At 44.8% G+C, this 23000-nt stretch overlaps 1 protein-coding gene across 1 annotated transcript in view; it reads right to left on the bottom strand.

Moving 5' to 3' along the window:
* The window catches only part of LOC147448446 (BRISC complex subunit Abro1-like protein), a 98720-nt gene extending 76037 nt beyond the window's left edge, over positions 1–22683 (bottom strand). The window contains exon 1 of the mRNA XM_086521061.1: positions 21229–22683. Within this exon, the coding sequence (XP_086377187.1) occupies positions 21229–22506 (1278 nt within the window). The 5' untranslated portion in view covers positions 22507–22683. The remainder of the gene's footprint in view (positions 1–21228) is intronic.
* Between the last annotated feature and the right edge of the window lie 317 nt (positions 22684–23000).

Genomic DNA, 23000 nt, shown 5'->3' with positions numbered 1-23000 from the left:
TGCAGATATTTTCACACGGATACGGGATGGGGAGACAGTAGCTAGATACTCCCTTCGGGAAGGCTACTTGATGAAAAAGACTATGTTGTGCGTTACACAGCCGTTTTGAGGGATAAGGTTATGACTGAATGCCACTGTCCACTTTTTACGGGTCACCGCGGCATTGCTACCACCATGAAGGGGGTAGAGAGATACTTCTTTGGGCCGAGACTCAAAAAGGATGTGGAAGAGTTTGTGCGCAGTTGCTTGGTATGCCAGAAGGTCAAGTTTGACAGGCATAAGGCACAGGGATTGTTACACCCTTTACCCATACCCACCCACCCCTGGGAAAGTATTGCAATGGATTTCATTTTTGATCTCCCAAGAAGACAGAATGATCATGATGATTTTCCGATTACATGGCACGTCTGAGACGATTGTCTTCGACAGACCCCAGATTTATGAGTTTGTTTTGGAAGGCAATTTGGGAGAACATTGGCACGCGGTTGCAGTTCTCGTCATCGTTCCACTTGCAGACTGACGGGCAATTTGAGATTGCCAATTCAGTGATTTTAGATTTATTGAAGTCTTGTATCTCGGATCAGAAGACTCAGCGGGAAAAGAACTTACCTTTGGTGGAATTTGCCTACAATAACACGATACACTCTTCGACGGGGAAGACGCCATGTGAGATTGTTGAAAGTGCTGCGAAGGTTTCATCCTTCCTGAGCACGAAAGATTAGATATTTGAAGCGGATGAATATTCGCGAGATTTGGATTGCAGGAGTCTCAAGAACGACAGAAAAAGGCAGCGGATCGCCATCGTCGCAACTTGAAACTGAAGGAGGATGATTGGGTGCTCTTACTTTTGAGAAGGCACGCCTAAGAAAGAAAAAGGGAAAGGAGAGGCTTTTTCCAAAGCTTAGTATGTGATACTACGGACCTTTCCAGATTACTGAAAAGATAAATGATGTCTCCTTCCGATTGAAACTGCCAGATACTTGGAGGATTCATAATGCATTGCATGTGAGTCTCTTGAACCCTGTTAAGGGTGATGTGCCTGATGATGGGGAGCCTGATGAGCAACCCGAAGTGGAAGAAAACGAGGAGATCCTTGTTCCTGAACAGATTTTGGCACATAATGATACGAAGAAAGGTAAAGTCCGAAGGCGGTTCTTGGTTTAGTTCAAGAACTTTCCTGCATTTGATGCGAAGTGGATGGAGGAGGAGGACCTAGCAGATACTCCTCGGATTGTGAAACTTTACCTCGATGTTTTGGTTTAGCATAGTCTACTCCAAACGGAACCCAGAAATTCAGCTTGGCCGAAGATTTGGTGCAGTGGGATGCGCAAGAGGGGAGTCACTACACTCCTTTGTCAACAGATGCCTTGATTTTGATACTAAAGTCACTGATGTCTCTTTGAGCTTCAGGGATACTGAGAGCTGACAGTATTCTGCTGGATGACTTTATGAAATAGACTTCCTGATAATGATACTGATTTGTTCTTGACTTCTTGTGAGTGCAGGAACTGATAGCCGAAATGACTGCAGCATTTTGGTCTGATTGATCTCGAATAGACATGGTTGCAATAGGGGTTAGTCAATCGGACATCGATGAGGTCCCGATTGGACCTAGATGTGATTGCTAGCTACATTGCCGATAAATCATGGTCTAAGATCCGAATGAATGTTGAACGTCATGTGATGTCCTGTGATGTCTCGTGATGTCCTTTGATGTCATGTGATGTGACTGTCGATTTTGTACATGTGCTAGATATGTGTTCCTAGTACGTAGGTATTAACAGTCAGTGTCTGCTAAGACAGTTTATGGCTTTTGTCGGTTTTGCAGGCGTAATCGCGGTCGATTACAATGCTTTCAAGAGGGGGGTATGTCACAAAGTGATGACGTGGCGGACAGCAGAAACCCTAATTTCTGCCAGAAACCCTAAAATTCCTGCAAAACCCTAATTTTTGCCAAAAACCCTAATTTCCGAAAATCGCGGAGGCTTTTTTTTTTTTTTTTTAATTGAAAATGATGAGCGACGCGAATTTTGCTTTTTTTTATTTAAAAAAAAGAGAAAAGACTCTCTAAGAGAGAGAGAGAACTGATGCTTTTTATTTTAAAAGCTTTTGGGGCTCTGCTTTTGGGCATCCTTTGTATCTTTAAATAAGTGGTGAGGGCTTCGCTTCTCAGAGCATCTGGACGCAGAGTCTGAGAGTGAAACCCTAGCCACTCTCTTGTACTTTGAACTGATTAATATAAAAAGAAATACCAAAAGGAGCGCCAGTCTTTGGGGCCAATATCTCTAGGCACGGAACTCCGCCGGGCCAGTGCAAATCTATTGTGATCTGTGAATTGTTTTGAAGTGGTTATTTGGTGCTGTCGCGATTGATTTTTGACTTGGAGTGTCCAAGTCTGTTACATACCGACCTGTATGGCGTCGAGGGAGATCACCGATAGCATCCAAAATCCTGGAAGGGACTTTTCGTTGGCCCACTCGGAAGTGTGGGTCGTGCGGTACTTGAACTTCATAAAGGTCTGCAAAGCAGGCTTCTTTGGGCTGCGCCGAAAGCGACACAAGTATTCTGTGGCTTCTTCGATGCTTCAACTTTGTTTAGAGTCCTGCTTCTGTCTTCTTCAAGAATCTCCATGGCTGAAAATTCCTGAAACCATTTCCAACTCAAAACCATGAACGTACCCATTCCATGTAAAGTGAATGGAAAAAATCTTGTCTTCTATAAAGACTGTGTGCAATGTAGATAAACATAGAGACGGAGTGACAGACCGTTCATCAAACACATGCAAACAATGAAATCGAATCTTTCTCTTCTGATCTAAAGCAATCAACTGTGGCAATTCACAACGGAAATGCCCATGCTTTGAGCTCATACTTTCATGTGTTCTTTCTACAATTGTGTCATGCCAAGGGAGAGACATGGAATGTACTTCCTTAAATGCATACTTTTCATGAGAAATCCGCATACATTCGTGCTCATTCATGAGCGAAACGTGCTCAACGTACAATATGTCATGCCTAGGAAAAGGGATAACATAAAGACGCTGACTAAAATACAGGAAACGATCACGAATAAAACACTCGAACAATGCGTGCGTATCAATCATGAGAACACATAATACTTCCTGTGAGGGTTCTTTGGACCTAAGCTCGAGAGCCAAGATCGATCCTTCGTGATTGAGCGAATCTGCAACGAGGTTAGCTTCGCTAGAAAAAGCATCAACTAACTCATCCGTCTTGTGAACAAACACATCTTCTTCATGCAACTTATCATGCTTGTGAGAAAACACATCTTGATCATGCAAATCATCATGCTGGTCATTGGCATTCAAATCATCATGCAAAATGTGTGTCTTGCTTTGGAGAAGAAGAGACTGAGAGAGTCTCCGTCTCCTGAATCTCTTGCATCTGTGCCGGGACTTGAGAAAAGAGTCGCAAGAACTCTTGCATGTGTTGCTCGCACTGTACTTGTCTTGCTTTTCTTTCTGCTTCTCTTTCTGCTTTGTCTTCTGCGTACCTGCGATCCATTTCTGCTTTTCTTTCTGTGTGTCTGCGTGCCATTTCTGCCACTCTTTCTGCATTTCTTGCTTCGCGTTCTAAATTCCTTTCCATAAACATCAACTCCAACTCCTCCATAGGAGTTAGTGCAATCCTTGACGTAGATGGGGAAGGGGGAGGGTCGGAAAAACCTCCTGGTGGGGAAAATTCTTCTTTGCCTCTCTCATGCTCATCACCCCCAAGCGAAGTAGCCATTCCGCTTCGAGTGATGACCATCCAGTAAAGTATTGGGTTCTTGTGGTCTTGGGTTCTTAAGTTCACGAGGAACTTGGATTCTTGGGGTTCTTGGGTTCACGAGGAACTTGGGTTCTTGAGGATTCTTGAGGGTCTTGAGGTTTTCTTTCGCTTGCAAACTGTGTTTGAGAAGGATCTTCTCTTCACCCGACTTCTACTCCTTTCGCTCACACCAAGGTTGCTTTTTCCCACCTTACGTCGATTGGCCTGCCGCTAAGTGCACAGTCCGCTCTTAATGAGTGAAAAGAGGCATAAGGGGAGGCTGGACAAGCCCTTCTTTCTTGGGATTCCTGTCACTCTTCAAAAACACGATTAGGAATCGACACGCCCAAGCGAACTTGGGTTCGTGCGACCTCAACAAGCAAAAAAATTCTTGTGGTTCTTTCCTTGAGTGATACAGAACACTGCCAAAGCTCTGATACCAATGTTAGGTGCAGCGGAATGAATGTTTGCGCTTTGCTCAAGATGAGTGCTCCAAACTGTGCTCAAGGTTCCTTTTGTTCTTATGGAAGGTAGAGCCTTCCGTCCTTTATGAGAGATGCTATGATCACAAACAAAGTGAATGGACACTGTACGTGCAAGTGTATGAGACTGAGAGATAGAGAGAGAAGAGAGATACGACACCAGAGACGTTGTAAAACCCTCCTCCGAAGGCCCCACTCTCGTCGGCGAGAGTGGTCTACTTATGATTGCACAAACTGGTACAAACTGAATGCATGTGACTGATGCAAGTCTAGGCTATGTCGGCAATGACGACGGTGACGACGAGACCGACCTAAGGACTGAAATCTGCAATCTTTTATCCGCTGTCCAAAAACGCTATGGGCTGAAATCTGCTGTTGCCGAAAACGCCAAGGAAAACGCTGATTTTGTTGGTCTTTATGGCTGAAAATCTGCATCTACTGAAGGCTGAAAACTGATGTTCTTTGGGGCTGATTCTGGTACTCTTTTAGGGTTGAAATTGGTTGTTCTTATCTGCTCAAAACGCTGGCTATTTGTGGCTGAAAACGTTGGGCTTCATGCTGATGCAAACGCTACTGAATCTACTATTGTTGGCATTAGTAGATGAAAACGCTAGCTTGTGGTCTGGATCTGTTGACGATGGCTACATGCTGGAGAAAACGCCAATGGTGCATGTTGATGCAAAACGCTAGGTGAGGGATGGTCTTTGCTTGGAGGAAAATCCACCAAGTTCTTGCTTGAGAAGTTGCCTGCTGAGCTTGGCTCCTGTTGCCTCTTCTGCCAAATAGTGCTAGCTCTAGTTTGCTTATATACAAACTTAAAACAAAAGTCACTTAAAAATAATAAGTGAAAAATGTCAAAAATAGGTAAAATAGGCTAAATGCACTGGAAAATTCCCCTGAAGGATTCTGGTGGATTCTGATGGGAATGCTTATGATCATGCTGTGTGCAACCAGAGGATATGCATCTACACTAAGTGTCTGGACATGCACGGTCTACGAATAGACTCACAAAAGTGCCAGATCACTTCTAATCTAGACTGACTGGACTGAACTGAACCCTGATCATGCTGTAGCTTGCCCACGGACACACAGGGTTGGATGTGTCACGTGACAGAAAAGGAGATGGTCTATCAAAGAGCAATGTGCACCTAATGGAGCTTGAAAAGACCTTACCTTAGGTTAAGCTTCATTAGGACCTCCAAAGGTTAGTGTGAAAGACCTTGGACCTAGGACCATTAGGTGGTAACCATGCCCAATTTTGAGGTGCTTGAGATGCTTTAGGTGGGAACCATGCCCAACCTTGAGATAGCTTCACAAGTCGAGATAGATCCAAAAAAAAAAGGGAGGGGGCGAGCCCTAAAGGTGGGGGATGAGAGAGAATGCACCCACACACTTCCCAAAAGTCACCTTTTCCACTTAAAGCATTAGGAACACATGTCAATCCACATGTCAAGCCTCCAAAGTATTAAGAACACATGTCAAGCCACATGCCAGGCCTCACCTTTTTCACTCAAAGTATTAAGAACACATGTCAAACCACATGTGAGGCCTCACCTTTTCCACTTGAAGCATTAAGGCCACATGTCAGGCCCCTAGCCAAGTTGCCTCAATTAAGCCTAAATCCTATTGAATGGCCTATAGGCTTGACAAATGAGAATTAAGCTTCATAAAATTAAGCTTAGACATTTAGAAAAGCCCATTAAAAGAATAAGACCCCTAAATTCCTATTGGACAGTCCACAAAGAGTCCAATAAGAATTAAGCAACCCATAAGCTATTTAAATTCTTATTGGCTAGTTGACCTAATGAACCAATAAGAATTTAGCTTCATTTAAATAATTATCCAAGCTCTCTCCTAACGGGGGGGAAGAAAGACACTTGTCACAATGCTACACCCCTTGCTTGTTTTGTTGTGCAGGCCATTGATTGGCTAAGCCCTAAAATGGACCAATGAGGATCAAGTAAGAGTTAGGAGAGAGAGGGGTCAACCAAGCAAGGGAGGAGGCTTGTTTTGTTAGCACACAAGAGAATACACACACACACTTCTTCATGTGTAGAGCAAGAACTCCATCTCCTTCTCCAAGCTTGAGAAGTAGAGAACCTACACCAACACCTCTTGGCTATGGAATACAAATCCAAGCAAGAGTCCAGCTTCAATGGCATGCTCATCTTCTCTATTATCATTATTACTATGCTAAGCTAAGCTCTAAGAGTAATCTATGGTAAGAAGAATACTTCTTTCTCGTATGCTACATCTTCTTCTCTTCATCCCCCTCAAAACCTACCAGCTCTCTCCACCATCTATGGTGTTTGAGGTCTTGGGATTGAGGCCAGGGACCAAGTTCTTTTGTTGTAAAATCATAATTGTGGTGCATAAAGCTTTCAATCTTCATGGCACCCAAACTTGTTTAAGAAACACAAAGATTGTGTTGTATACAAGTCTCTCTTCATAAGAGAACATATAATACAAAAGCCATTTGGAGGGGGAACCGGCTCCAAGTAAATTCGGTCCTCAACTGTTGACAATTTCTCTATTTCTCTCTTTTGCAAGTATTGTTCATGCCAAGCTAACTAGGTGTATTATCTATGTTGCTACCTTCAACCTAGCACTCTCTCTATCATCATTGGGAATCTTCTCAATGAAATGCTCACTACTGTTACTTTAATTCCGCTACAAACAATATTATTAGCTAAATTCCGTTACATTGAGGACGACTACGAGGTAGAAAAGGTAAAGCCTAGTCCTTAGTCCATGGTTTCCTAGCAGGTAAAGGATCCCTTTCTACCCTACGTGTCAGGTGCAGCGAAAGAGAATAAGGATTTGCTCAGATCTAGTACTCCGCACACAAACACAAGGGACACTTTACTTCACTTGAAAGAACTAAACTGAATTGAACTGAAAGAGAGAGACACGAGAGAGAAAAGAGACAACACAGGGATGTCGGATCCCAACCCTCAAGGACCCCTTGCTTTGTTGCCAGAGCAAGTACTTTCTTTATTCTTGCACAGTGGTGATACAATGACAAAATGCTGAGATGTTGATGCTAATGGATATTGATGCTGGGTACTGAGGTATTGATGATCTATGTCAAGGATGACGATGTCGGCGACAACGAGGTACTGTTGGGGGACTATGTCCAAGAAGAAGATGTTGACGACGGGTTCTATGTCGACGACGGTGAGGCTGACGACAAGGTCTATGTCGAAGACGATGAAGTCGACAACGGTTCTGTGTCGAAGACCAGGAGGTCCACGACGGTTCTGTGTCGAAGACCGAGAGGTCGCCGACGGTTCTAATGATGACGACGTCGACGATGGTGTCGATGATAACGGTGTCAAGGCTGAACCTGAAGACGCTAGAAAGTCTACTATTGTGCACCGTGACGGGCTGATCTACAACTACTGATGAGGGTGCGATTCTGAAATGCAAAAAACGCCAGGCTGATCTAGCTCAAAACTGCAAAATGCTGACTGATATGCTGAAAACGCTGACTGGTCTGATCTGAAAACGCTGACTAGTCTGATTTGAAAACGTTGGCTGGCCTGATCCGAAAACGCTAATTGATCTGATCTGAAAACGCTAGGTGGTCTGATTTGAAGACGTTGGTTGGTCTGATCTGAAAACGTTGGTTGGCCTGATCTGAAAACGATGGCTTTCATGGACTGGTTCCTGTGAGAAAACACTCAGCTGAAGCTGGTACGCTAGGTGGTCTGATTTGAAGACGCTCGCTGGTCTGATCTCAAAATGTTGGCTGGCCTGATCTGAAAACGATGGCTTTCATGGACTGGTTCCAGTGAGAAAACATTGGGCCGAAGTTGGTATGTCTTGTGCTCGTACCGGCTCCCAGGTGATGTGTCTTCTACTGGTGCCCAAGGGGCTTCATTTATAGGCTTATAGGTCCTTCGCAAATTGCCCTACCTACTTTTCCAACAAAAGTCACTTATTAAATAATAAGTGAAAAATGTGTACTTTGGCAAAAAGGATTCAATGCTCTAAAAAATGCTCATGTTGACTAACTGTGCAAGAGAGGGTATGCAACTATGACCGTCCTGGGTATGCACGTCCTGCTAGAGGCTCACAAATTGCCAAGCTAGGTCCTCCGCTAAGACTGACGCTAGACTATGGTAGAAGCGTGTCCACGTGGCGCAAGTGAAGTGAGCACGTCTACGACATCATTCCACAATGGGTGACTCGACTATGATGAGGTAGAGAAGGTAAAGCCTAGTCATAAGTCCATGGTTTCCTGGCGGGTAAAGGATCCCTTTCTACCCTACGACATCATTCCAAGAGTCACCCATTTTGGAATGATGTCGTAGGGTAGAGGGATCCTTTACCCACCAGGAAACCATGGACTAAGGACTAGGCTTTACCTTCTCTACCTCATAGTTGAGGATCACCCATTATGGAATGATGTCGTAGGGTAGAAAGGGATCCTTTACCCACCAAGAAACCATAGACTAATGACTAGGCTTTACCTTCTCTACCTCATAGTCGAGGATCACGCATTTTGGAATGATGTCGTAGGGTAGAAAGGGATCCTTCACCCGCTAGGAAACCATGGACTAATGACTAGGCCTTACCTTCTCTACCTCATCATCGAGGTAGAGAAGGTAAGGCCTAGTCATTAGTCCATGGTTTCCTAGCGGGTGAAGGATCCCTTTCTACTCTACGACATCATTCCAAAATGGGTGACTAATCCATTTGGTGCTCGAGAGACTCAACTGCCGCAAGCAAGTCTACTCTTTAATCCATCATACTTCCAAAGTAGAGTGACAATTTCTACTTGGTGTTTGAGAGACGTCGTTGCCCAAAGATGATCCTAACCATGCATATTTCTTTAATTTGTTCACAATAAAAGGAAAAGAGAGTCTTATAAGACAAAAAACATTGTTTATTTAAAATGCATTTGCATTGGCTTACTCTATTGTATCATTGTAAGCATTGACAAGTTTTAGATTATCCTTAAGTTGTGTTCCTTGCATCCCTTTAGCATCTTCAAAAGGATAATTCTTGAATTTAATAAGATACCGTCGGATAATCTTACCATGTCTTAATACCTTGTCTTCATGGCGAAGGATGGCTTCGAGTTGGAGCACCTCTTCTTGATCTTCAATCTCTAAAGGATCTTCAATTATTCCTTCTTTTGGTGGCTCTTCTTTGTAAGGCTTGAGTAGGCTCACATGAAAAGCATTGTGCATGAGCCAGTGATTGGGCAACTTAAATTGATAAGCCATCTCGTTGATTGGCTTAAGAATTTGAAAAGGAACATAGTATCTTTTTGCTAACTTAGCATAATACTTCTGGTGGCCTGTAGGATTCTTGCCCGTGGTTTGCCGTAGGCAAGCCTTAGGCAAATTTAGCAAGACCCAATCATTTTCTTTAAAGATTAAGGCTCGTCTGTGCTTGTTAGCAGCAGCCTTTTGCCTTTACTGTGAGATGGATATAGCCTCTTTAATCTTTTGAAAAGATTCTTGAAGGTCTCGACTATACTCATCAGCAGCGAAGATCTTCCCATGTAGCTTAAGTAGCAAGGGACCTTTAGATCTTCCCGCTACGACCTCGAAAGGTGCCTTTCCTGTAGAAGTATGTACAGTGTTATTATATACATATTCTACAAAGGGTAAGTACTTTTCTCATTGTGAGCGTTGATCTACTTCCATAACATAGGCTTTTAGTAGATCCAGAATCGTAAGGTTAGCTATCTCACTTTGGCCATCCGTTTGTGGGTGATAGACCGAAAACAAATTTAACCTTGTAACTAGATTTTCAAAGAGACCCTTTTAGAAGTTACTCGTCATTCTAGGATCTCTATCTGACACTACGGATGTTAGCAAGCCATGATACTTGCAAATCTGAGATATGAAGAGAGTTGCCATTTGATGTGCCTTAATCCATTCGTGCGCTCAACAACTCCATTCTAAGCACGTGTGTACCGCGTAGTAAATGGTCTCGAAATTCCTCGTTTGCTACAGAAGTCCTTAAACTCTGTGGAGAAGTACTCTCCCCCATTGTCAATGCGCTAAAGCCTTCAACTTCTCCCTTGACTAGTTCTCAACCATAGCTAAGAACTTCTGGAAGACACTAAAGATTGTCTTTCCTCTTCAAGAGAATGCAAACCCTCCTTGGCACGAATGATGAGGGGGGAGTCAGTCTTCGATAATGTGAGAGTGTTAGCCTCCCAATCAATGAGAGGGTTATGCTCCCGAAACCATCTAATGCCCAAAAGCATATAAGAGGAGACACAATGAATTTCCTACGGAAAGCAGCTTGTTGAATTGTAAACAACACATTAAGGCACTCTTTCGTGATGAGAGAGTCCATACCAGGAGCAAAGCCAGAAACCTCGAGAGGAGATTTCTGACTAACCTCTAGGCGGGCTCTCTCAACAAGAGAGGCACTAATCAATCACATCATGCATATTGCCTGGATCAAACAATATGATAAAACAGTGACCCTTTACATAACCATAACACTTCGTGAGAGACTCATCAATGTGTGTTAGAGACATGAGAAGATTCACCTTGGTTCATTAAAGTGCTTGTGGATGTTGTGGGTGCCTTTGGTTCTCTAGGTGGGACTATCTTAGGACAAGCGTTCTTAATGTGACCTTTGACGTGACATTGATAACATCTACCTTCCTTAGCATAAACCACTTGTTCTTCAGCCGTGATGTATCCTCCTATAATTCCTTCTGCAGCTTTTTCATCCGGGGTTAACTTAAATTTTGCAGGTACTTTAGCTTTATCCTTAATTTCATTGTTAGAGTTCTTTTCCGAACAATTAGAGGAAGATGGGCTAGAAGAGTTACCGTTCTTACCATTATGCGTGTTCTGAGAATTCTGAGAGGTTCCTTGAGACGTCTTGTTCTCCTTAGGCTTTCCCTTATTGTGCTTCATCTCCTGTGCGAGAGCAATCGCTACCGCCTTGTTGAGATCGATTCGATCAAGTACCTCCAGATCAAACTTGATATACTCGTCCAATCCATAAAGGAATGCCTCCTTGCGCTCCGCATCCGATTTGCGTAATTGAGTACCGAGCTGCAAAACACGATTAGAGAAAGACATAACTGACATACCATTTTGCTTGAGAGCGCGCCAATCGTCCTTCAATTGTGCGAGGTACTGAGGTGGCATAAACCGCGCCTTGAGCTTGCCTTGGAAATCGGCCCAACTGAAGGAGAGGGACGTGAGTTCGTCGGCTTCCTCTAGGTGCGCGGCTAATTGTGCCTTTTGCCATGCATGGTACCAATTGATGGCATCACCGGCAAGATACATAGCTACCGTCAAAACCTTGTATTTCCTGTCTTCTTAGTGATCGCAAAAAATAAGCATTATTGATGCAACCAAGAATGAATAACCGTAGCATCCATCTTACCATCTTACTTACTAAACTGGATCTTCTCCGTGACGGGGCTGTTGGAGTCCGAATCTCGGCTTGCGCCACTTGATGAACTACCAACATCTTTGGTTGGCTCAGACTTCGAGCTGAGAACATGTCGGACAAACTCTTGCATGCGTCGTTCACTCTGTGTCGCACGCTCTGCCTGTCTTTCCTCGACCGCCAAACGATTCGCTTCTTGTTGTGCCATCGTGTCCAGCATTGTCTTGACCAAAGCCTCCATAGGATTTGGTACAATCTGTGGCGTAGATGGGGAAGGGGGAGAGTCGGGAAAACCTCCTGGTGAGGAAAACTCTTCTTCGCCACTCCCATGCTCACCACCTCCATGCGAAGTATCCATTCCGCTTCGGATGATGACCATACACTGTGATCTTGGTTCTTAAGTTCTCGAGGAACGTGGGTTCTTGCGGGTCTTGGGTTCTGGGGTTCTTGGGGTTCTTGAGTTCTTGAGGTTCTTGAGGGTCTTGAGTTTCTTCTTTCGCTTGCAATCTATGTTAGAGAAGGATCTTCTCTTCACCTGAGTTCTGCTCTTTTCTGCGGATGCACCCCTTGATGGCCTTGCGCTCACACCAAACTTGCTTTTTCCCACCTCACGTCGATTGGTCGGCCGCTAAGTGCACGGTCCACTCAATGAGTGAAAAGAGGCACAAGGGGAGGCTGGACAAGCCCTTCTTTCTTGGGTTTCCTGTCACTCTTCAAAAACACGATTAGGAATCGATGTAACCGGCCTGTTAACTCCAAAAAGGGCGGTAGACTTTACTTCAAACCTTGATTTAGCTTTCACCCATTATTAGTCGTCTATTCTATCTGTGCTATAATGACACAAGAGAGGGGAATGGGATACAGATGCTAGAATGCATCTGTATGCGAGTCAGACACCAGATTGGCCCCTAAATAGGTGCCCCTTTCGTTATTTCTTTATTCTTTAAAAGAGGGAATAAAAGTTGTGGTTCCCTACAAGCTGCCCCGCACAATCTGGGCTGAATTTCTTCTGTTCTGGCCCGATTTCGGCAGCATAACTGTACTAGTACCCTTCACAGTCAGTATCCCCACGCATTAGATTACTTTCCCGACGCATACGGACACTTTGCAAAACCTGGCGAGAATCTGCAGCACGCTGAATTCTCTGTTTTCTGCCCTGAAAATGCGTCAGATCACCTGTACAGCGGTCCCCTTGCGTCCCCGAACCTCTTGGGGGTATTAGGGTCCGTTTAGGGCCGAAACCCTAAACCTGCAAAAATACACAGCAGGCTGTAGTTCACTGTTTCGGGCTCCGTTTCACGTGCCGGTCGCATCAGTAGCAAGTCCTCGAGCTCCCGCACCTGTAGGGCTACTTGCCCTTTGAATCGGACGGGATTTCGCACGTGAAACCTCTCCGAATTCACTTGTACCTGCGGGGGATTAGCCGCTAGCTAATCCAGTACCTGTGCAAGAGGCTCTTGCCTCGGCAATCGCGCATGAACCCACAACACTGTACATTGATCAAATGAAAAGCCCACCCACTAGAGGGGTATAACCATAAAGAATAGGGGAGAGAGAGAGCAGTGAGAGGTGTGCAGGTCATGACATCCTGCACCTCACTGTACATAGAGTTACCGGTAAGCCAGCACTCCATTGAAGCTCCCCCACCTGTGACAGCACTCAAAAACGAGCTCACAGCTGAAAATCACATTTTTGCCTTCTCTTTAAGTAGTAAACTTGCCTCAGAGTGCCAAGTGTCACTCATTTGTGCATTTTCCCGCTTTAGACCCTCGGGTCTAAAAATATCTCACCTGTAGCCTCTGTTGACTTGGCCACAGAGTAACAAAATGATCCCCATGTCAAACTGCACGTAATGACGAGAAGACATTTTGCCATCCAAAAATAGCAATCCCTAAAATTTAGGAGTTTCTGCCATTACATTCTTCTAGGTCATCTGACCCTCTTTGTACACTGCAGCCACACCCAAAACTGAAATGTAGCCTATGTAGCAAAGGATTCCGCTTTGGCTGGCCAATGACCCCACTTTGGCTAACCATAGTCCTTGTCCAACCTTAGTGCTCTTTAGCCCTCAGGCCTGGACTCTCTCTGAACAGTTCCACATTGACTATGCAATGCAGGGCAGTTAGATTTCCAGAGGGGTGTTTCCAAAAGGTAAAACAAATGAAATTCCCCAAAGAAAGAGAAAATAAACAAAAATGGAATTGCCACTGGCTGGTGACATACCCCCCTCTTGAAATCTCAAATGTCCTCGTTTGCACCTATGTCGTACATGCTTACAGTCAGCACTCGCGTGTCCGGACACCGTGTCGACACATGTACGACACATACATGCTCATTGTCAACCCTGGTGTATTCAACACCTCGTCGACACATGTATTGCCTGTGTGTAAACCCTGTCCCAATGACATAGTGGTAGCTTCGCACTCTGCCATTGCTCTGAGTCATTAACTTTCCAATGACAAAATGGTAGCTATGCATTTTTCCATTGTCTTTTAGTACACGTTGGATCCAGTAACACTTTCGAGCATACCCAAACTGACAGTTTAAGAATGCAGTTACACATGTACCCTTTAATAGAAGCAAGTGATGTACCCTTGACAAACTAACAAGAAATACTCACTTCTATAGCACTAACCAAACTTTTGGACATTCCATAAGAGCAATTGCCAAACTGACAATCTGTACAGCTCTAACATTCATGTAACATGCACTTCATTTGAGCTCACTGTAAGTAACATGTACATCATTTCTTTGAGAAGCCATTGTCACACTGACAATCCATCTAGCTTTGAATCTCAAGGGGTCAAGGTAGGTTGCAAACCAAGGTTTTAAGTTCCCATACTTTTAGTGACTCTGCAAGTTCACTTTTTTCTATCCACTTGACATCCAGAGGTGAATAGCTTTTGAACTTTACCAAACAGCACCTTGCAACCTTGCCTTTTGTTTTCTTTCTTTATGTGCCAAAATCTGTTCCGGGACCAAGATCTCATCAAGTTCCTCGACTTCCGGCTGATCTTTAGCTGGCATATCTTCTTGCACATCACCCACATAGGGTCTGAAAAGACTCACGTGAAACGCATTGTGAATCTTCCAACTCTCAGGCAATTTCAGCCTTTATGCAATATCATTGATTTGCATACTAAGCATCGAAAACAATCTTTCTCTGCTCTTCATCTTGATCTTTGGAGATTAACCTGTGATCTACCCTTATGCTGTCACTTTTATTGGGCTAAGAATTCTCTTTTTGACCCAATTTTGGCAGCATAGCTGTAGTAGAAACCTTCACAACCAAAAATCCACATATCCAAGTGATTATCCACGCATAATAGAGCACTTTTGCAAACCTGTCCTGGAAATTCAGCACGCTGAATTCTCTGTTTTAAGCTCTTAAAATGCTCCAGATCACTTGTATTACTGTCCTCTAGCTTCCCCGAAGCTCTTGGGACAAAAAGGCCTCAAATAGGGTCAAAACCCTAAATCTGCAGAAAAATACAACAAGCTGTATTTTCTTCTTTCGGTACCTATATGAAATCATTCCAAGTGAAAGGAGTCTGTCCTTGTAACAACAGTGTATTCCACCACTGACTTGCATTTTTTTTCAGAAAAGTGACAGCTTTCCTGACTTTAAATGCTCCTTCCAACAAATGCTTTGTCAAACTGTTCGAGGAAAGAGAAAACCTTTGTCCTCTCATCAAAACCATTGAATGTGTCAATGGACTCACTGATCATCCTCTTTGTATGGCTTTAGCTTATCCATTGACTCCAAATTGTCAAAAGAGACAGTTTACATAATGGGTACACCTCTGGGAGCCATCTGTACTCCCTTGCCAGTAACATGTTGATGTCCAGGTGTCATATTCACTGATGGGATTGAAAAACCAGCCATACCCAAGTTGCCTTGTGACACCCCAAACTGACCTTGTGTGCCCTGAAATCTTGGGTGCAAACCAATGTTTGCATACATAGGGTTGGGCACCATGCCTTGCATACCCCTAAACACTGTTCCTGGCATGCCAAAACTGCCTTGAACTTGATGTGCTATTGATGAAGATTGTATGAACTCCATAAATCTTGGATTCTCCATCAATTGCTTGAACATGGCCACAACAAGTAACAGCCTGCAAAGCTTTCTCTGCTTGGCTTGAACTCTCGCCAATTTCATGTGCAGTTGGAATAGGCTGTCTATCCTCTGAAGAGGAACCCTCTTCCTTGTTGCCATCCATCCTGTATCCAAAGAAAGACTCTCGTAGCCTTTCTCACCTGTATCAAAAGAAAGACTCTCGTAGCCTTTCTCACTTGTAATCCAAAGAAAGACTCGTAGCCTTTCTCACCTGTATCCAAAGAAAGACTCTCGTAGCCGTTCTCACCTGTAAATCCACTCGATCTACTTTCAAACTCTTTATGTTTTCAAGGTCATCCCAAACTCTCTCTGTGTCTTTAACCCAAACTAACCAAGGCTCACTTTTTGAGGAAAAAGTGATTTAATCCCGTCGATGGAACCATGTAACCGGCCTGTTAACTCCAAAAAGGGCGGTTGACTTTACTTCAAACCTTGATTTAGCTTTCACCCATTATTAGTCGTCTATTCTATCTGTGCTATAATGACACAAGAGAGGGGAATGGGATACAGATGCTAGAATGCATCTGTATGCGAGTCAGACACCACATTGGCCCCTAAATAGGCGCCCCTTTTGGTATTTCTTTATTCTTTAAAAGAGGGAATAAAAGCTGTGGTTCCCTACAAGCTGCCCCGCCCGATTTCGGCAATATAACTGTACTAGGACCCTTCACAGTCAGTATCCCCACGCATTAGATGACTTTCCCCACACATACGGACACTTTGCAAAACCTGGCGAGAATCTGCAGCACGTTGAATTCTCTGTTTTCTGCCCTGAAAATGCGCCAGATCACCTGTACAGCGGTCCCCTTGCGTCCCCGAACCTCCTGGGGGTATTAGGGTCCGTTTAGGGCCGAAACCCTAAACCTGCAAAAATACACAGCAGGCTGTAATTCACTGTTTCGGGCTCCGTTTCGCATGCCGCTCGCATCTGTAGCAAGTCCTCGAGCTCCCGCACCTGTAGGGCTACTTGCCCTTTGAATCGGACGGGATTTCGCACGTGAAACCTCTCCGAATTCACTTGTACCTGCGGGGGATTAGCCGCTAGCTAATCCAGTACTTGTGCAAGAGGCTCTTGCCTCGGCAATCGCGCATGAACCCACATAACTGTACATTGATCAAATGAAAAGCCCACCCACTAGAGGGGTATAACCATAAAGAATAGGGGAGAGAGAGAGAGAGCAGTGAGAGGTGTGCAGGTCATGACATCCTGCACCTCACTGTACATAGAGGGTAAGCCAGCACTCCATTGAAGCTCTCCCACCTGTGACGGCACTCAAAAACGAGCTCACAGCTGAAAATCACGTTTTTGCCTTCTCTTTAAGTAGTAAACTTGCCTCAGAGTGCCAAGTGTCACTCATTTGTGCATTTTCCCGCTTTAGACCCTCGGGTCTAAAAATATCTCACCTGTAGCCTCTGTTGACTTGGCCACAGAGTAACAAAATGATCCCCATGTCAAACTGCACGTAATGACGCGAAGACATTTTGCCGTCCAAAAATAGCAATCCCTAAAATTTAGGAGTTTCTGCCATTACATTCTTCTAGGTCATCTGACCCTCTTTGTACACTGCAGCCACACCCAGAACTGAAATGTAGCCTATGTAGCAAAAGATTCCGCTTTGGCTGGCCAATGACCCCACTTTGGCTAACCATAGTCCTTGTCCAACCTTAGTGCTCTTTAGCCCTCAGGCCTGGACTCTCTCTGAACAGTTCCACACTGGCTATGCAATGCAGGGCAGTTAGATTTCCAGAGGGGTGTTTCCAAAAGGTAAAACAAACGAAAGTCCCCAAAGAAAGAGAAAATAAACAAAAATGGAATTGCCACTGGCTGGTGACAATCGACACGCCCAAGAGGTCTTGGGTTACGTGCGACCGCAACAAGCAAAAAAAATTATGTGGTTCTTGTGGTTCTTCCCTTGAGTGATACAGAACACTGCCAAAGCTCTGATACCAATGTAAGGTGCAGCGGAATGAATGTTGAACTTTGCTCAAGATGAGTGCTCCAAACTGTGCTCAAGGTTCCTTTTACTTAGAAAAGGGAGAGCCTTCCGTTCTTAATGAGAGAGTGTAACGGACACCAACAAAGTGAATGGACACTGTGAATGAAATTGCATGAGACTGAGAGATAGAGACAGAAGAGAATACGACACCAGAGACATTGTAAAACCCTCCTCCGAAGGTCCCACTCTCGATGGCGAGAGTGGTCTACTATTGATTGCACAATCTAGTACAAGTGTATGTAGAAGCTCTCTCATGCAAGTCTAATGGCTGAAAACTGAATGCTTGATGAATCTACAAGGGGTCGAAGTTCTGGGGCTGATCTGCTACTGCTGGGCTTGCTAAGTGGTCGCTGAAAACGCTGCTTGCTCTGCTGTCCGAAAACGCTAAGAATGCTGAAATCTGCTGATGCAAAAACGCAATCTGCAGGTCCTTTAAATGCTGCTGAAAACTGTTGTGGGGCTGCGGTCCAAGAATGCTATGAGTGGCTGGAATCGGCAGCCTCAAAACGCTGGAATCGGCAGCCCAAAGCGCTGGAATCGGTGGCCAAAAACGCTGGTTAGATACAGTTGAAAAACGTTGAATGCAGAGGCTATATCCTTGCTAAATCTGCTGATTAGAAGCATTGCCTGAGATCGCCAGATAGGCTGAAAAAACGCTGATGAAGCTAGGGAGAAAACGCCAGCCAAGGGTGGGGGTCTTGCTGAGAGAGAGAGGGAACCTGTTGCGCTTTGGCATGTGTTCTCCTTGCTCTTCTCCAAATGATCCTAGGCTTGGTTTCCTTATATATTATCTTACCCAATTTGCCCTACTCCGTTCCCAACAAAAGTCACTTAAAATAATAAGTGAAAAATGTCAAAAATAGGGAAAATAGTTTTAATGCACTTGAAAATGCCCCTGATGGATTCTGTTGGATTCTGATGGTAATGCTGATGATCATGCTGTGTGCAACCAGAGGATATGCATCTACTCTCAGTGCCTGGGCATGCACGGTCTACGAACAGACTCACAAAAGTGCCAAAACACTTCCTAAGCTAGACTGACTGGACTGACTAAACCCTTGTCATGCTGTAGCTTGTCCATGGACACATAGGGTTGGCTGTGTCACGTGACAATAAAATGCATGCTTTGTGAGTGTAATGTCTTGTTTGGGATGGTCAATGGCATGTATCTTAAGATACACCGTCATAAGTTTTGAATAGTCTGAACTCACTAATTATAAGAGGGAATAAAGCACTCATAAAACTATAAAAGCAAGGGATACAAGAAAGGATATGAATCTAATAGTAACAAAATTTAGTGGATCAAGAGATTCGTGAAAAGATCTGAGCAATGTGGATGTGATTGCTAAATAAGTTACAATGATCATGATTTGAATCGGGGATCTCGAGGAAATGTGTGCAAGTGGAGGATGTGTCCATTGTCTAGTCTAGTGCGTGGATACATAGAGTCAATGTCTATTGAGCTAGTTTTTGGGCTTTGTCTCATAGTTACCAGGAATGGGAAATTGAAAGGGGAACGGGGAACGGCAACATGCATGAAATGCCATTTCCTGTTTTGGATACTCACGTTTGAAACACTGAACGGAGATCAAGAACGGGAATTGGGGATGGGAACAGGGAACGGGGACCTAAAAATGGCCATTCCATGTAACTATGCTTTGTTTGTTTTGAACGCGTAATTCCTCACAACAATCACTTCTTACATGAGGCGGGTATGTTACAAGCGTGATGACATGGCACCATATTGGCCTAACAATGGCCTAGGACCACTAATAGCGGACGTTAATTGGGAATAAAGCAATCAAGCCAATTGCGTAAAAATCATGCTGACGTCACAATGTACGACAGGCCCAGAAATCGCGAACAGATTTTGCTGACTCAACCTTGCAAATGAGCAAGGCAAATTCAGCACCAACCTTTTGAGTTAAAGTTTTTGGAAGCTGATGCTTTTCAAGGGGCTCTACTTTTAGGCCTCCCATGTAAGTTTATAAGTGTGCCCAGGGCAACACGGAAGCTGTGAGAGATTGTGCAAAGGAGGACCCTCGGGAGTTGTACCACGAGATTGAGCCCGAAAAAGGCACCAATCTTTGGGGCCATTGTATCTGGAAGCGGACGACGGAACTCCACCACTTCATATTGACTCTCCTCTTCTCTCTCTCTATTTATTTTAAGTTCTATTGTTCCAATTTCTATTCGTGTGTTGGTATTGATTTCTCGATTGGGTGTCAAAGCCTCTCTCTCTCTCTCTCTCTCTCTCTCTCTCTCTCTCAGATTCGCACATCTTCACACCAACTTGGGATTGAGACAGGTAGATTCAGAGGCATACCAGCAGACAGTAGGATATGTCAGTTATGCCATGCAAAGCCAGAGACAGAGTTTCACTACATACGTCACTGCACAGTCTACTATGAGATACGGGGACGCTTTCATTGTTAATTCAGAGATGGTTTTGACTCGTTAGATAGAGTCATGAGATATCAGGATCAAAGACGTCTCGGATTATTCCTACTTGAGATATAGAGACATAGAGACGCTCTATTGAGAGGGCAAAGACAGGGACAGTCCCAGAGACGCATCTCAGATTTCTTCAGTCTGAGTACACAGAAGCAGAGGGGACACCACCATCACAGAGCTTGGTTCCCACCCATACACACACCAACGGTACTCTCATTGATCGAGCTATAGAGTTGGGGAGATCAAGACGACCGCGACTGAGGAGGGGAGCCACGCAGCACCGGCGGAGATTGCGGCAGAGGATCCATAGGATTCTAGCACGACACCCAGAGTGTCGATCAGGATAGGCTTCATGCTACTGCTATATTATATGGTGACACTTATCCCCACTTTGTATCTTTGTGGCATGATACCATTGCTCAGCCTACCAACCACCCCTAGGAGTTGGTAGCACTCCTATCTCAGTTCTTTGTTTGTAGTTTTCTTTGTTTGTACCCAGACTTGGTACTAGACTCATCATTGTAATCAGTTGGTCTCATAGGTCATTTGGCCTTTTGTAGACGTTAATCTCTCTCTCTCTCTCTCTCTCTCTCTCTCTCTCTCTCTCTCTCTCTCTCTCTCTCTCTCTCTCTCTCTCTCTCTCAAGCTTCTAAGTAAGGGATTCAACTCTCCTCGTCGGCTAGATCTTTAAGGTCTCTTGGGATAGTTTCCTACGACGTTAAAACTCTCTTCTTCTTCTTTTCTCTCTCTCTCTCTCTCTCTCTCTCTCTCTCTCTCTCTCTCTCTCCCCCCCCCCCCCCCAAGCTTCTAAGTAAGGGATTCATTCATTTGCAGTCTTTTGCTATTTATGGGAGACAAACTGTTTAGCAGCCCACTCCACTATCATTCAGAAAATTCAGAAGCAACTTTCACTTGAAACTTGAAAGTCTCCAATGTGTAAATACTCCCAATATAGTATAGCTAAGAGGCACGGGGCGAGGTGGTGGGGGGGGGGGGGGGGGGGGGGGGGGGCGCGGGGGCGTTACCTGTTGAGTTAGAGCTGATGATGTTTCACACACGTGCTTTGCCAGAACTTCAAGCTTGAGTAGCATCCTTGAATACAAATCTTCCAATTCTCGGACCTGTCGCAGCCCATCCGGATTGGCAAGACTTGCTAACCTATCCACGTTATAGCCTTCTGAGTAAGCATCCAGCAGAGCTTGCTCCTTGGATGACGAAGTGTGTGTCCTCCTGCTACCCTGATGCACCTCTCTCCGCTTCGCATTCCCACCTGTAGAACTGCTATTTGACTCACCTTCATCCTCTGTGCTGCTGTGAAATAGTGGGAATGATGTCACTGGAGAAAAAGAATCGTACTGCACACGGAAAGCAGGACCAATGTTGACAATTCTCAATGTCCTAGGTTCAAATACTTGTGAATTGAAATGATACTGATATACTCTGTATTCATGAGCATGGACACCCTGACCAGCACCAGACTCCGTGAGCAACATGAAAAGGCAAGGAGAAGAAGGCGAAATACCAATACTCTTCCCAGTATATGATAGTGTACCTAAAGAAGATGAACCCTGTAGACCACCTTGTTGCCCACCAGACAACTTTAGTGGAATGTGGATGCCGATGTCTGATGTGGGTGAATCCAGATCTATGGGAGCTGCCTTAACACCAAATGCATGCGACTGGTTTTCTGGCATGCTTTCATTTTCTTGCATCTGAAATGAGCGCCTGCCCATGCGGGATGGACTATCTGCCATTTTTGAAGCACTCCCTGTCACACGGACAGGGCTGCCTAACATGTGTGTGGGGTTTGATGGATCACTCCTAAACAATGTCGCACTTTCACCCAAATCACCCCCTCCAACAGGGCTTGCAGAACCCTCCCTACAACTAGATAAACCAGAAAGACGCAAATCCCTTGTAACTGCAGTCTCTCTCAAAGAAGGTCTCAGGGGAGTGTTGTGACGGCCTGAAAACCAACCAATTAGAGGATCGCCACCTCTGCTTTCCCTATTGCTTAAAAAGCTTGCAAGTTTAGCAGGAATGATGCGACCGCAAGCATCGTAGAAACTGAAAACACGGCCGCTACAGAAGAAACCAGTTACAATGGCAGTGAGCTCTTCCTGCATGCCTGAATGCTCATCATCATCTTCAAACTTGGGAGAGATGGTTTTCTGTAGGTGCCCAAAGAGCACTCCATCACAGTCACCTAGAGATGTGTTGAAGTCTTGCAAGATGTGCGCCAGAATGGGGCCAGAAATTGCAACTTTGTCCACTGCTTGATCCATACACGAGCCCATCGCCATAGCCACAGAAGCTCCTCTTCTCTCACGGGCTCCCCCGCATCCAGCGTTCCTTCAAGCTCTGTGTTAACGCTTGCTCCGTATCAGTCATGCAGACCATAATGCCACGTAGGAAATTCTAAGAAATTGAACGACCGAATTCAGGTCGGGATTGAGCTCGTGACGTTGCGCCGCACCTCGATGCAAGCGTTCATTAACCACGTCTACTGGCTCATACACTGGTATTAGCAGAATCTTCGCCGATACCTAAATCCTATTGCGCGCTCTAAAATCCCATCTGCACATTCCAAAATCACTGATCGAGCACGGGCAAGACAAACGATGATGTCGAGTGCAGCTTGCCTAGCCACTACACTTTCCTAAAACGCTGGTACCAAGCCCGTATTTTATAAAACAAAAAAAGAACTCCGCAGTCCCTCCTCTCCTGTCGCCATCCCGTGCTCACTCCTGCTGCGACTTACTCCAACCCCTACTTCTGCGACTGACTCCAACCCCTG

The sequence above is a fragment of the Adiantum capillus-veneris genome, chromosome 10 (genome assembly GCF_014529385.1).
Source record: "Adiantum capillus-veneris isolate H3 chromosome 10, ASM1452938v2, whole genome shotgun sequence".
NCBI classification, from domain to species: Eukaryota; Viridiplantae; Streptophyta; class Polypodiopsida; order Polypodiales; family Pteridaceae; genus Adiantum; species Adiantum capillus-veneris.
The sequence above is the reverse complement of the archived record's forward strand: the minus strand, read 5'-3'. Positions and strand labels throughout refer to the sequence as shown.